The 13,263-nt window shown below is 37.4% G+C and overlaps 1 protein-coding gene across 3 annotated transcripts in view; it reads left to right on the top strand.

Annotated features, from left to right (window-relative positions):
* The first annotated feature begins 6,912 nt into the window (after positions 1–6,912).
* Positions 6,913–13,263, top strand: part of LOC118962093 (aminoacyl tRNA synthase complex-interacting multifunctional protein 1) — a 46,473-nt gene continuing 40,122 nt past the window's right edge. Inside the window, exon 1 of one of the 3 annotated variants that reach the window (XM_090185708.1) lies at positions 6,913–7,249. In XM_090185708.1, coding sequence (XP_090041834.1) covers positions 7,212–7,249 — 38 coding nt within the window. In that variant the 5' untranslated portion in view covers positions 6,913–7,211. The remainder of the gene's footprint in view (positions 7,250–13,263) is intronic. The other 2 variants (XM_090185707.1, XM_090185709.1) reach the window with 2 other exon arrangements.

Raw genomic sequence — 13,263 nt, 5'->3', positions numbered from 1 at the left:
GGACTCTGGTGAGTTATAAGACCTAGACTATTATGTATAAGCACATCCCCTACGAGAGTTTAAATCGATTGAAGCACCCGTGCGTTGGTCATTTTGAATATTGAATAGTTCCCGGTGTGTTTCTGCTAGATTTACCGTTTCTTGTAGTGTCTGCAGCTCATCCTCTCTTTCCGCCAATATAAAGTTTGCGCCTAACATGGGGCTCGTGACAACTTCAGCCGAGTCATCTGGGGTAAATGTGCTGCGAATAACGTGACTTTCAAATCCCTCCGATAGACACTTCAAAACCTGTGTGTTATTCTATGCGTTTTAGCTATGATGCTATGTTATGGCCAATGAGAGGCTTTAAAGCCACCGGTCGGCAATATTGGCAGAAAAGCAGTCAATTTATTTAACTAGACAAGTCAGTTAAGAACAAATTCTTATTTTCAATGACAACGACAGATTTGTACCTTGTCAGCTTGGGGGTTTGAACTTGCAACCTTTCGGTTACGGCTCTAGGCTACCCTGCCGCCCCAATGAATTCCGTCAATTAATGGAATTCTACAGTATTTACTCTAAAAGTTTACAGAATTAAATGTATTTAAGTATTTTTTTGTTGATGTTGTAGTTGGGACAGTAAAATTAGCACTAAAATATTTAAGTATTTTCTAAATATATATTATTTCCTTTTAAACGTTTTATGTTTAACTCACATAATATAATTAACATGCATTAAAGGTGTCTGTAATATAATACAATTGTCAAAAAAATAATGTAGACATTTGTAAATGTATTTATAAAACTTCCAAAATATTATTTACAATGGAGGAGAAGTACCAAGATGGCTGCACGATGACGTCATACAGGGTTTACTGTCAGTAATACAGGGTTTACTGTCAGTCATACAGGGTTTATACAGGGTTTAATGTCAGTCATACAGGGTTTACTGTCAGTCATACAGGGTTTACTGTCAGTCATACAGGGTTTATACAGGGTTTACTGTCAGTCATACAGGGTTTATACAGGGTTTACTGTCAGTCATACAGGGTGTATACAGGGTTTACTGTCAGTAATACAGGGTTTACTGTCAGTAATACAGGGTTTACTGTCAGTAATACAGGGTTTACTGTCAGTCATACAGGGTTTATACAGGGTTTACTGTCAGTCATACAGGGTTTATACAGGGTTTACTGTCAGTAATACAGGGTTTACTGTCAGTAATACAGGGTTTACTGTCAGTCATACAGGGTTTATACAGGGTTTATGTCAGTCATACAGGGTTTATACAGGGTTTACTGTCAGTCATACAGGGTGTATACATGGTTTACTGTCAGTAATACAGGGTTTACTGTCAGTAATACAGGGTTTACTGTCAGTCATACAGGCTTTAATGTCAGTCATACAGGGTTTACTGTCAGTCATACAGGCTTTAATGACAGTCATACAGGGTTTACTGTCAGTCATACAGGGTTTACTGTCAGTCATACAGGGTTTACAGTCAGTAATACAAGGCAAAGGGTCATCAAGGCAAAGGGTGGCTACTTTGAAAGAATCTCAAATATAAAACACATTTTAATTTGTTTAACACTTTTTTGGTTACTTACTACTTAATTCCCACATGTGTTATTTCATAGTGTTGATGTCTTCCCTATTATTCTACAATGTAGAAAATAGTAAAAATAAAGAAAAACCCTGGAATGAGTAGGTGTTCTAGAACCCTGGAATGAGTAGGTGTTCTAGAACCCTGGAATGAGTAGGTGTGTCCAAACTGTTTACTTGGTACTGTATATAATTATATATACTTTTTTTGTGTGTACTTTTATCCTTTTCCCTCCAATTTCATGATATCCAGTCTTGCTGCAACTCGGGAGAGGTGAAGGTCGAGAGCTCGACCCTGCCAAGCACGACCCCCACTGCTTCTTGACACACTGCTCACCTAACTCAGAAGCCAGCCGCACCAATGCGTCGGAGGAAACACCGCCCAGCTGACAACCGAAGTCAGCTTGAAGGCGCCCAGCCCTGCCACAAGGAGTCGCTAGAGTGCCATGGGACAAGGAAATCCCGACCGGCCAAACCCTCCTCTAACCCAGACGACGCTGGGCGAATTGTGCGCCTCTTCATGGGTCTCCCGGTCACGGCCCGGCTGTGACACAGCCTGGGATCAAACCCGGGTCTGTAGTGACGCCTCAAGCATTGCGATGCATTGCCTTAGATCGCCGCGCCACTCGGGAGGCCTGTTTATATATATTTTTGTACCTACAGGGGTCCTAAGATAAAAAATTAAATGTCGAAATGATCTATTTTATGACCATCTTAAAACAATTCTATACGTTAGCATTCTGACTACTACATATTTAATTAAATAATGATCCATTCTGACTACTAGATATTTCATTAAATAGTGATCCATTCTGACTACTAGATATTTCATTAAATAATGATCCATTCTGACTACTAGATATTTCATTAAATACTGATCCATTCTGACATTTGTCGTCACACAGGACCACGTGCTACTGGTTTCAATGTCTATGGCTTCGACCTACAGGGTATAACAATAGACCATATGACTGCATACTTAAAGAGTACCACAGTATGAGTCATAATACCCATAAATCCTAGGGGTCAAACAAGGAAATAGTTGCAATTGTTTTTTCCACCATTAATTTCCCCCCATAGGGGATTTTAGAAACACTTCAAATATGGGCTGTGTTTCGTGTAGGTCTACCCTGACGTGGCGTTTTGATAACCATGTCAAATCTGAGAGTAAATAGAGCCAAATATATTGATAAAAGTCACCCTGTCCAAAGATATTGACATGAAAGGGTAAGGGTCAGGGTAAAGCCTTCACAAAACTCAGCCCTTATTTTAAGTGTTTCAAAAAAATTCCCTGTGAAAAAATGAATGGAGGAGGAATGTTTAAAACCATTCCCCTGTTTTTGACCTTTAGGGGGCTCAATACAGTGAAGAGGGAGTATATGAGTTTTGAGGCATTGTGCTATTTTCACCATCAGAGGGCGCCATTGGTCAATGAAAAATACATTTGGAGTGTTGAACAGACTGTGCCATGCAATTACACATGGAACCTAAGTATTCACTCCCCCCCTCACCCTCTAAATGTTACATTCTAGTAGTTTAGCAAATGCTCTTATCCAGAGCCACTTACAGGAGTAATTAAGGTTAAGTGCCTTGCTCAAGGGCACATTAACAGATTTTTCACATAGTTGGCTCGGGGATTCGAACCAGTGAACATTTCAGTTACTGGCCCCAACATTCTTAACTGCTAGGCTACCTGCCACCCCTATACCCCTTCTCTCTCTCAGGCAAGCTGATGTTCACTGAGTGATGAGGAAGGACTAAACAGTATATCTTTAGAGAATGATAGTGTCTCCGTTCCAAATGGTTCCCTATTCCCTATATAGTGCACTCTGGTCAAAAGTAATACACTAAATAGGGAAATGGGAGTAATTTGGGACGAAGAGGTCAAGTGAGTATTGAAGACTTGTACTACTTAAACTAGTAGGGTTCATAACACCATACCTAGGTGTTAGCTACTAACAGATTCCCTCCAGGTCCAGACTATAACACTATACCTAGGTGTTAGCTACTAACAGATTCCCTCCAGGTCCAGACTATAACACTATACCTAGGTGTTAGCTACTAACAGATTCCCTCCAGGTCCAGACTATAACACTATACCTAGCTGTTAGCTACTAACAGATTCCCTCCAGGTCCAGACTATAACACTATACCTAGGTGTTAGCTACTAACAGATTCCCTCCAGGTCCAGACTATAACACTATACCTAGGTGTTAGCTACTAACAGATTCCCTCCAGGTCCAGACTATAACACTATACCTAGCTGTTAGCTACTAACATATTCCCTCCAGGTCCAGACTATAACACTATACCTAGGTGTTAGCTACTAACAGATTCCCTCCAGGTCCAGACTATAACACTATACCTAGGTGTTAGCTACTAACAGATTCCCTACAGGTCCAGACTATAACACTATACCTAGGTGTTAGCTACTAACAGATTCCCTCCAGGTCCAGACTATAACACTATACCTAGGTGTTAGCTACTAACAGATTCCCTCCAGGTCCAGACTATAACACTATACCTAGGTGTTAGCTACTAACAGATTCCCTCCAGGTCCAGACTATAACACTATACCTAGGTGTTAGCTACTAACAGATTCCCTCCAGGTCCAGACTATAACACTATACCTAGGTGTTAGCTACTAACAGATTCCCTCCAGGTCCAGACTATAACACTATACCTAGGTGTTAGCTACTAACAGATTCCCTCCAGGTCCAGATTATAACACTATACCTAGCTGTTAGCTACTAACAGATTCCCTCCAGGTCCAGACTATAACACTATACCTAGGTGTTAGCTACTAACAGATTCCCTCCAGGTCCAGACTATAACACCATACCTAGGTGTTAGCTACTAACAGATTCCCTCCAGGTCCAGACTATAACACCATACCTAGCTGTTAGCTACTAACAGATTCCCTCCAGGTCCAGACTATAACACTATACCTAGCTGTTAGCTACTAACAGATTCCCTCCAGGTTCAGACTATAACACTATACCTAGCTGTTAGCTACTAACAGATTCCCTCCAGGTTCAGACTATAACACTATACCTAGCTGTTAGCTACTAACAGATTCCCTCCAGGTCCAGACTATAACACTATACCTAGCTGTTAGCTACTAACAGATTCCCTCCAGGTCCAGACTATAACACTATACCTAGCTGTTAGCTACTAACAGATTCCCTCCAGGTCCAGACTATAACACTATACCTAGCTGTTAGCTACTAACAGATTCCCTCCAGGTCCAGACTATAACACTATACCTAGCTGTTAGCTACTAACAGATTCCCTCCAGGTCCAGACTATAACACTATACCTAGCTGTTAGCTACTAACAGATTCCCTCCAGGTCCAGACTATAACACTATACCTAGCTGTTAGCTACTAACATATTCCCTCCAGGTCCAGACTATAACACTATACCTAGCTGTTAGCTACTAACAGATTCCCTCCAGGTCCAGACTATAACACTATACCTAGCTGTTAGCTACTAACATATTCCCTCCAGGTCCAGACTATAACACTATACCTAGCTGTTAGCTACTAACAGATTCCCTCCAGGTCCAGACTATAACACTATACCTAGCTGTTAGCTACTAACAGATTCCCTACAGGTCCAGACTATAACACTATACCTAGCTGTTAGCTACTAACAGATTCCCTCCAGGTCCAGACTATAACACTATACCTAGCTGTTAGCTACTAACATATTCCCTCCAGGTCCAGACTATAACACTATACCTAGGTGTTAGCTACTAACAGATTCCCTCCAGGTCCAGACTATAACACTATACCTAGGTGTTAGCTACTAACAGATTCCCTACAGGTCCAGACTATAACACTATACCTAGGTGTTAGCTACTAACAGATTCCCTCCAGGTTCAGACTATAACACTATACCTAGGTGTTAGCTACTAACAGATTCCCTCCAGGTCCAGACTATAACACTATACCTAGGTGTTAGCTACTAACAGATTCCCTCCAGATCCAGACTATAACACTATACCTAGCTGTTAGCTACTAACAGATTCCCTACAGGTCCAGACTATAACACTATACCTAGCTGTTAGCTACTAACAGATTCCCTAAATTCCCTAGCTTCATTAAATAGTACCCGCAAAACACCAGTCTCAACGTCAACAGTGAAGAGGCGACTCCGGGATGGTAGTGTATTTTTCCAATGACTTCTTATTTAGTAAGCTCAAATGGAGAAACTATTTACGTCAAATATTTTTTTCTTCAATTCAAATTGACCCCAACCCTGATGGAGAGAGATAGAGGTGAACTACTTGTACGTATTAGCAGGTTTAATATCACCTAGAGGCCTGTTGACCTTTCCCACCGGGGCACAAACGTCAATTTAACGTCTATTTCACATTGTTTCAACGTAATTTGATTGAAATGAAACACTTGATTCAACCAGTGTGCGCCCCAGCGAGTTGTTCTTTTCTTTAAGATACGGATGTCTTAGTTTCTGGTCTCAAGAACAGCTGCGGTCTTATTTTAGTCCCGATGTCCCCCGTCTCCCCATATCTTCCCCCTACAGATGTAAGGTCTTAATTTGAGCCAGTTAACGACAGCAGGAAAATAATCCTTGCAGCGACAGGAAATGTGAATTATCATGTGGATATGGCTATAATTAAAGGTGCTATATGCAGAAATCACTCTTGTCATTTCCTGGTTACCAAAACTTTACTAATTCACCTAGTTACAGTTTGTGTGGCAAAACAAGCAGTTATTGTGTAGAGAATCAAATCAAATTGTATTTGTCACATGTATTTGTCACAACCGGTACACCTTACCGTGAATATGCTTACTTACAAGCCCCTTAAAAAACAATGTACCATCTAAACCGTTCTGAAATATATTTTACATAACCAAAAATATTAAAATATTATATATAAAATATTGTTTAGCTGTTTAAAGCTGGTGGACAAAAAAAAAAATCTAAAACTGAACTTGAGCGCGGAAGCGTAGAAATAATGCACATAGAACTGTCTTCTTAGACTGGCTTTGAATGAGACAAATCTATAACTCACATTTCTATGTGAATTTGGTCGGGTTCGCCCCCCCCCCCCCCCCCAAAAAAGTTACATAATCCAGCTATAATGTTTTGTAGGGGTTGATACGTTTTTCGTTGAGACCAAATCATATCGGACATTTTAAAGTGGAAATTACAAACTTTTACGAGGCTTTTTACAAGTTTGCATATCCCGATAGGAAATTCTCAGCAACAAAATAGTGATCAAATTATGATCCTATATCTGTAGATTTCCCCCTCCTCTCCCTGAACCCGACCCTGCCACGGGTGGTATGCGGCCAAGGCTGTATGGCCCAGTGCACTACAGGCTCATGTCATGGCACGCAGGGAAAGATGCGGAGGAGCGGTACGGCCACAGACTGGCGAGAACTTGATCCGTGAGCGCACCTGCTGTTGTGCTTAGTTGAAGAATGTCAGCTATGTGGGAGAGAGAAGGAGAGAGAGAGAGAGAGAGAGAGAGAGACAGAGAGACAGAGAGAGAGAGAGGAAGACATTGATTGGGGGATAGAGAGAGAAGTGTTAACCCCAGATGTCAGTCGGTCAGTTGGCCGGTTATATCCAACGCCTCGGCAACTTCTCTCTCTACCATGGCTGAAAAACATAACCCACCCCACCACAGACACAGGTAACTACTTTTTATACCTGCCTTCTCTTCTTCTCTCTCTGTCAACCTTACATTGAGCCTGGATCTGTTGTGCCTTCCCTTCTTCTCTCTTTCAACCTTATATTGAGCCTGGATCTGTAGGGCCTTCTCTTCTTCTCTCTCTGTCAACCTTATATTGAGCCTGGATCTGTAGGGCCTTCTCTTATTCTCTCTCTGTCAACCTTATATTGAGCCTGGATCTGTAGGGCCTTCTCTTATTCTCTCTCTGTCAACCTTACATTGAGCCTGGATCTGTTGGGCCTTCCCTTCTTCTCTCTTTCAACCTTATATTGAGCCTGGATCTGTAGGGCCTTCTCTTCTTCTCTCTCTGTCAACCTTATATTGAGCCTGGATCTGTAGGGCCTTCTCTTATTCTCTCTCTGTCAACCTTACATTGAGCCTGGATCTGTAGGGCCTTCTCTTATTCTCTCTCTGTCAACCTTGCATTGAGCCTGGAGCTGTAGGTCTATGAGTTTTGATAGCTTACAATGCCAAAACTGTAGCATATAGTAGGTTTATATAGTATCTATACTGTGTCTGTAGGTATATAAAGTGTCTATAGGTCTATATAGTGTCTATTGGTCTATATAGTGTATATAGGTCTATATAGTGTCTATATAATGTCTATAGGTCTATATAGTGTCTATATGGTGTCTATAGGTCTATATAGTTTCTGTAGGTCTATATAGGGTCTACATGGTGTCTATATGGTGTTTATATTGTGTCTGTAGGTCTATATAGTGTCTATATAGTGTATGTAGGTCTATATAGTGTCTGTATGTCTATATAGTGTCTATATTGTGTCTGTAGGTCTATGTAGTGTCTATATAGTGTCTATAGGTCTATGTAGTGTCTATATAGTGTCTATATAGTGTCTATATAGTGTCTATATAGTGTCTGTATAGTGTCTATATAGTGTCTATATTGTGTCTGTAGGTCTATATAGTGTCTGTATAGTGTCTATAGGTCTATGTAGTGTCTGTATAGTGTCTGTAGGTCTATATAGTGTCTATATTGTGTCTATAGGTCTATGTAGTGTCTGTATAGTGTCTGTAGGTCTATATAGTGTCTATATTGTGTATATAGGTCTATATAGTGTCTATATAGTGTCTGTAGGTCTATATAGTGTCTATAACTTGTCTGTAGGTCCTTATAGTGTCTTTATAGTGTCTATAGGTCTATATTGTGTCTGTAGGTCTATATAGTGTCTATATAGTGTCTATATAGTGTCTATAGGTCTATATAGTGTCTATAACTTGTCTGTAGGTCCTTATAGTGTCTTTATAGTGTCTATAGGTCTATATAATGTCTGTAGGTCTATATAGTGTCCATATAGTGTCTGTAGGTATATATAGTGTCTATAGGTCTATATAGTGTATGTAGGTCTATATAGTGTCTATAGGTCTATATAGTGTCTATAGGTCTATATAGTGTATGTAGGTCTATATAGTGTCTATAAAGTGAATGTAGGTCCTTATAGTGTCTATATAGTGTCTATAGGTCTATATAGTGTCTATAGGTCTATATAGTGTCTATAGGTCTATATAGTGTCTGTAGGTATATATAGTGTCTATATAGTGTGTATATAGGTCTATATAGTGTATATAGGTCTATATAGTGTCTGTAGGTCTATATAGGGTCTATAGGTCTATATAGTGTATGTAGGTCTATATAGTGTCTATAGGTCTATATAGTGTCTATAGGTCTATATAGTGTCTATAGGTCTATATAGTGTATGTAGGTCTATATAGTGTCTATAAAGTGTCTGTAGGTCTATATAGTGTCTGTAGGTCCATATAGTGTATGTAGGTCTATATAGTGTCTATAAAGTGTTTGTAGGTCTATATAGTGTCTGTAGGTCTATATAGTGTCTATATGGTGTCTATAGGTCTATAGTAGGTCTATAGTAGGTCTATAGTGTCTATATAGTGTCTATATAGTGTATGTAGGTCTATATAGTGTCTATATGGTGTCTATAGGTCTATATAGTGTCTATAAAGTGTCTATAGGTCTATATAGTGTCTATATAGTGTCTATATAGTGTCCAAAGGTCGATATATTGTATGTAGGTCTATATAGTGTCTATAAAGTGTCTATAGGTCTATATCGTGTCTGTAGGTCTATATAGTGTCTATAGGTCTATATAGTGTATGTAGGTCTATATAGTGTCTATAGGTCTATATAGTGTCTATAGGTCTATATAGTGTCTATAGGTCTATATAGTGTATGTAGGTCTATATAGTGTCTATAAAGTGTTTGTAGGTCTATATAGTGTCTGTAGGTCTATATAGTGTATGTAGGTCTATATAGTGTCTATAAAGTGTTTGTAGGTCTATATAGTGTCTGTAGGTCTATATAATGTCTATATAGTGTCTATATAGTGTCTATATAGTGTCTATATAGTGTATGTAGGTCTATATAGTGTCTATAGGTCTATATAGTGTCTATATAGTGTCTATATAGTGTCTATAGGTCTATATAGTGTCTATAAAGTGTCGGTATGTCTATATAGTGTCTATATAGTGTCTGTATAGTGTCTATATAGTGTCTATAAAGTGTCGGTATGTCTATATAGTGTCTATATAGTGTCTATATAGTGTCTATATAGTGTCTATATAGTGTCTGTATAGTGTCTGTAGGTCTATATAGTGTCTATAAAGTGTCTGTAGGTCCTTATAGTGTCTATATAGTGTATGTAGGTCTATATAGTGTCTATATAGTGTCTATAGGTCTATATAGTGTCTATATCGTGTCTGTAGGTCTAAACAGTGTCTGTAGGTCTATATAGTGTCTGTAGTTCTATATCGTGTCTGTAGGTCTATACAGTGTCTGTAGGTCTATGTTGTGTCTATATAGTGTCTGTAGGTCTATATAGTGTCTGTAGGTCTATATAGTCTCTATATAGTGTCTATAGGTCTATATAGTGTCTATAGGTCTATATAATGTCTACATAGTGTATATTGGTCTATATAGTGTCTATATAGTGTCTATAGGTCTATATAGTGTATGTAGGTCTATATAGTGTATTTAGGTCTATATAGTGTCTATAGGTCTACATAGTGTATATTGGTCTATATTGTGTCTATATAGTGTCTATAGGTCTGTATAGTGTCTATAGGTCTATATAGTGTATGTAGGTCTATATAGTGTATTTAGGTCTATATAGTGTCTATAGGTCTACATAGTGTATATTGGTCAATATTGTGTCTATATAGTGTCTATAGGTCTGTATAGTGTCTATAGGTCTATATAGTGTATGTAGGTCTATATAGTGTCTATAGGTCTATATCGTGTCTGTAGGTGTATATAATGTATGTAGGTCTATATGGTGTCTATATAGTGTATGTAGGTCTATATAGTGTCTATAGGTCTATATGGTGTCTGTAGGTCTATATAGTGTCTATATAGTGTCTATATAGTGTATGTAGGCATATATAGTGTCTATATAGTGTCTATAGGTCTATATAGTGTCTATATGGTGTCTATAGGTCTATATAGTGTCTATAAATTGTCTGTAGGTCTATATAGTGTCTATATAGTGTCTGTAGGTCTATATAGTGTCTATAAAGTGTCTGTAGGTCTATATAGTGTCTGTAGGTCTATATAGTGTCTATAAAGTGTCTGTAGGTCTATATAGTGTCTATATAGTGTATGTAGGTCTATATAGTGTCAATAAAGTGTCTGTATGTCTATATAGTGTCTATATAGTGTCTATATAGTGTCTATATAGTGTATGTAGGTCTATATAGTGTCTATATAGTGTATGTAGGTCTATATAGTGTCTATATAGTGTCTGTAGGTCTATATAGTGTCTATATAGTGTCTATATAGTGTCTATAAAGTGTATGTAGGTCTATATAGTGTCTATAAAGTGTCTGTATGTCTATATAGTGTCTATAAAGTGTCTATATAGTGTCTATAGGTCTATATAGTGTCTATAGGTCTATATGGTGTCTGTAGGTCTATATAGTGTCTATATAGTGTCTATATAGTGTCTATAGGTCTATATAGTGTCTATAGGTCTATATGGTGTCTGTAGGTCTATATAGTGTCTATAAAGTGTCTGTAGGTCTATATAGTGTCTATATAGTGTATGTATGTCTATATAGTGTCTATAAAGTGTCTGTAGGTCTATATAGTGTATGTAGGTCTATATAGTGTCTATAGGTCTATATGGTGTCTGTAGGTCTATATAGTGTCTATATAGTGTCTATATAGTGTCTATATAGTGTATGTAGGTCTATATAGTGTCTATATAGTGTCTATAGGCCTATATAGTATATATATCATGTCTATAAAGTGTCTGTAGGTCTATATAGTGTCTATACAGTGTCTGTAGGTCTATATAGTGTCTGTAGGTCTATACAGTGTATGTAGGTCTATATCGTGTCTGTAGGTCTATATGGTGTCTGTAGGTCTATATAGTGTCTATATAGTATCTATAGGTCTATATAGTGTCTGTAGGTCTATACAGTGTCTGTAGTGTCTATATCGTGTCTGTAGGACTATATAGTGTCTGTAGGTCTATATAGTCTCTATATAGTGTCTATAGGTCTATATAGTGTCTATAGGTCTATATAATGTCTATATAGTGTTTATTGGTCTATATAGTGTCTATATAGTGTCTGTATAGTGTCTGTAGGTCTATATAGTGTCTATATAGTGTCTATAGGTCTATATAGTGTCTATATGGTGTCTATAGGTCTATATAGTGTCTATATAGTGTCTATATAGTGTACATATAGTGTCTATATAGTGTCTATAGGTCTATATAGTGTCTATATGGTGTCTATAGGTCTATATAGTGTCTATATAGTGTCTATATAGTGTACATATAGTGTCTATATAGTGTCTATAGGTCTATATAGTGTCTATATGGTGTCTATAGGTCTATATAGTGTCTATATAGTGTCTATATAGTGTACATATAGTGTCTATATAGTGTCTATAGGTCTATATAGTGTCTATATGGTGTCTATAGGTCTATATAGTGTCTATATAGTGTCTATATAGTGTACATATAGTGTCTATATAGTGTCTATAGGTCTATATAGTGTCTATATGGTGTCTATAGGTCTATATAGTGTCTATATAGTGTCTATATAGTGTACATATAGTGTCTATATAGTGTCTATAGGTCTATATAGTGTCTATATGGTGTCTATAGGTCTATATAGTGTATATAGGTCTATATAGTGTCTATATAGTGTATATAGGTCTATATAGTGTCTATATAGTGTCTATAGGTCTATATAGTGTATATAGGTCTATATATTATCTATATAGTGTCTATATAGTGTCTATAGGTCTATATAGTGTCTATATGGTGTCTATAGGTCTATATAGTGTCTATATAGTGTCTATAGGTCTATATAGTGTCTATATAGTGTCTATATAGTGTATATAGGTCTATATATTATCTATATAGTGTCTATATAGTGTCTATAGGTCTATATAGTGTCTATATAGTGTCTATAGGTCTATATAGTGTATATAGGTCTATATATTATCTATATAGTGTCTATATAGTGTCTATAGGTCTATATAGTGTCTATATGGTGTCTATAGGTCTATATAGTGTCTATATAGTGTCTATAGGTCTATATAGTGTCTATATAGTGTCTATAGGTATATATAGTGTCTATATGGTGTCTATAGGTCTATATAGTGTCTATATAGTGTCTATAGGTCTATATAGTGTCTATATAGTGTCTGTAGGTCTATATAGTGTCTATATAGTGTCTATATAGTGTATATATAGTGTCTATATAGTGTCTATAGGTCTATATAGTGTCTATATTGTGTCTATAGGTCTATATAGTGTCTATATAGTGTCTATATAGTGTATATATAGTGTCTATAGGTCTATATAGTGTCTATAGGTCTATATAGTGTCTATATTGTGTATATATAGTGTCTATAGGTCTATATAGTGTCTATAGGTCTATATAGTGTCTATATTGTGTCTATAGGTCTATATAGTGTCTATATTGTGT

This window comes from Oncorhynchus mykiss, chromosome 9 (assembly GCF_057628025.1).
Source record: "Oncorhynchus mykiss isolate SJ-2025 chromosome 9, ASM5762802v1, whole genome shotgun sequence".
In the NCBI taxonomy this organism is placed as follows: Eukaryota; Metazoa; Chordata; class Actinopteri; order Salmoniformes; family Salmonidae; genus Oncorhynchus; species Oncorhynchus mykiss.
The sequence above is the reverse complement of the archived record's forward strand: the minus strand, read 5'-3'. Positions and strand labels throughout refer to the sequence as shown.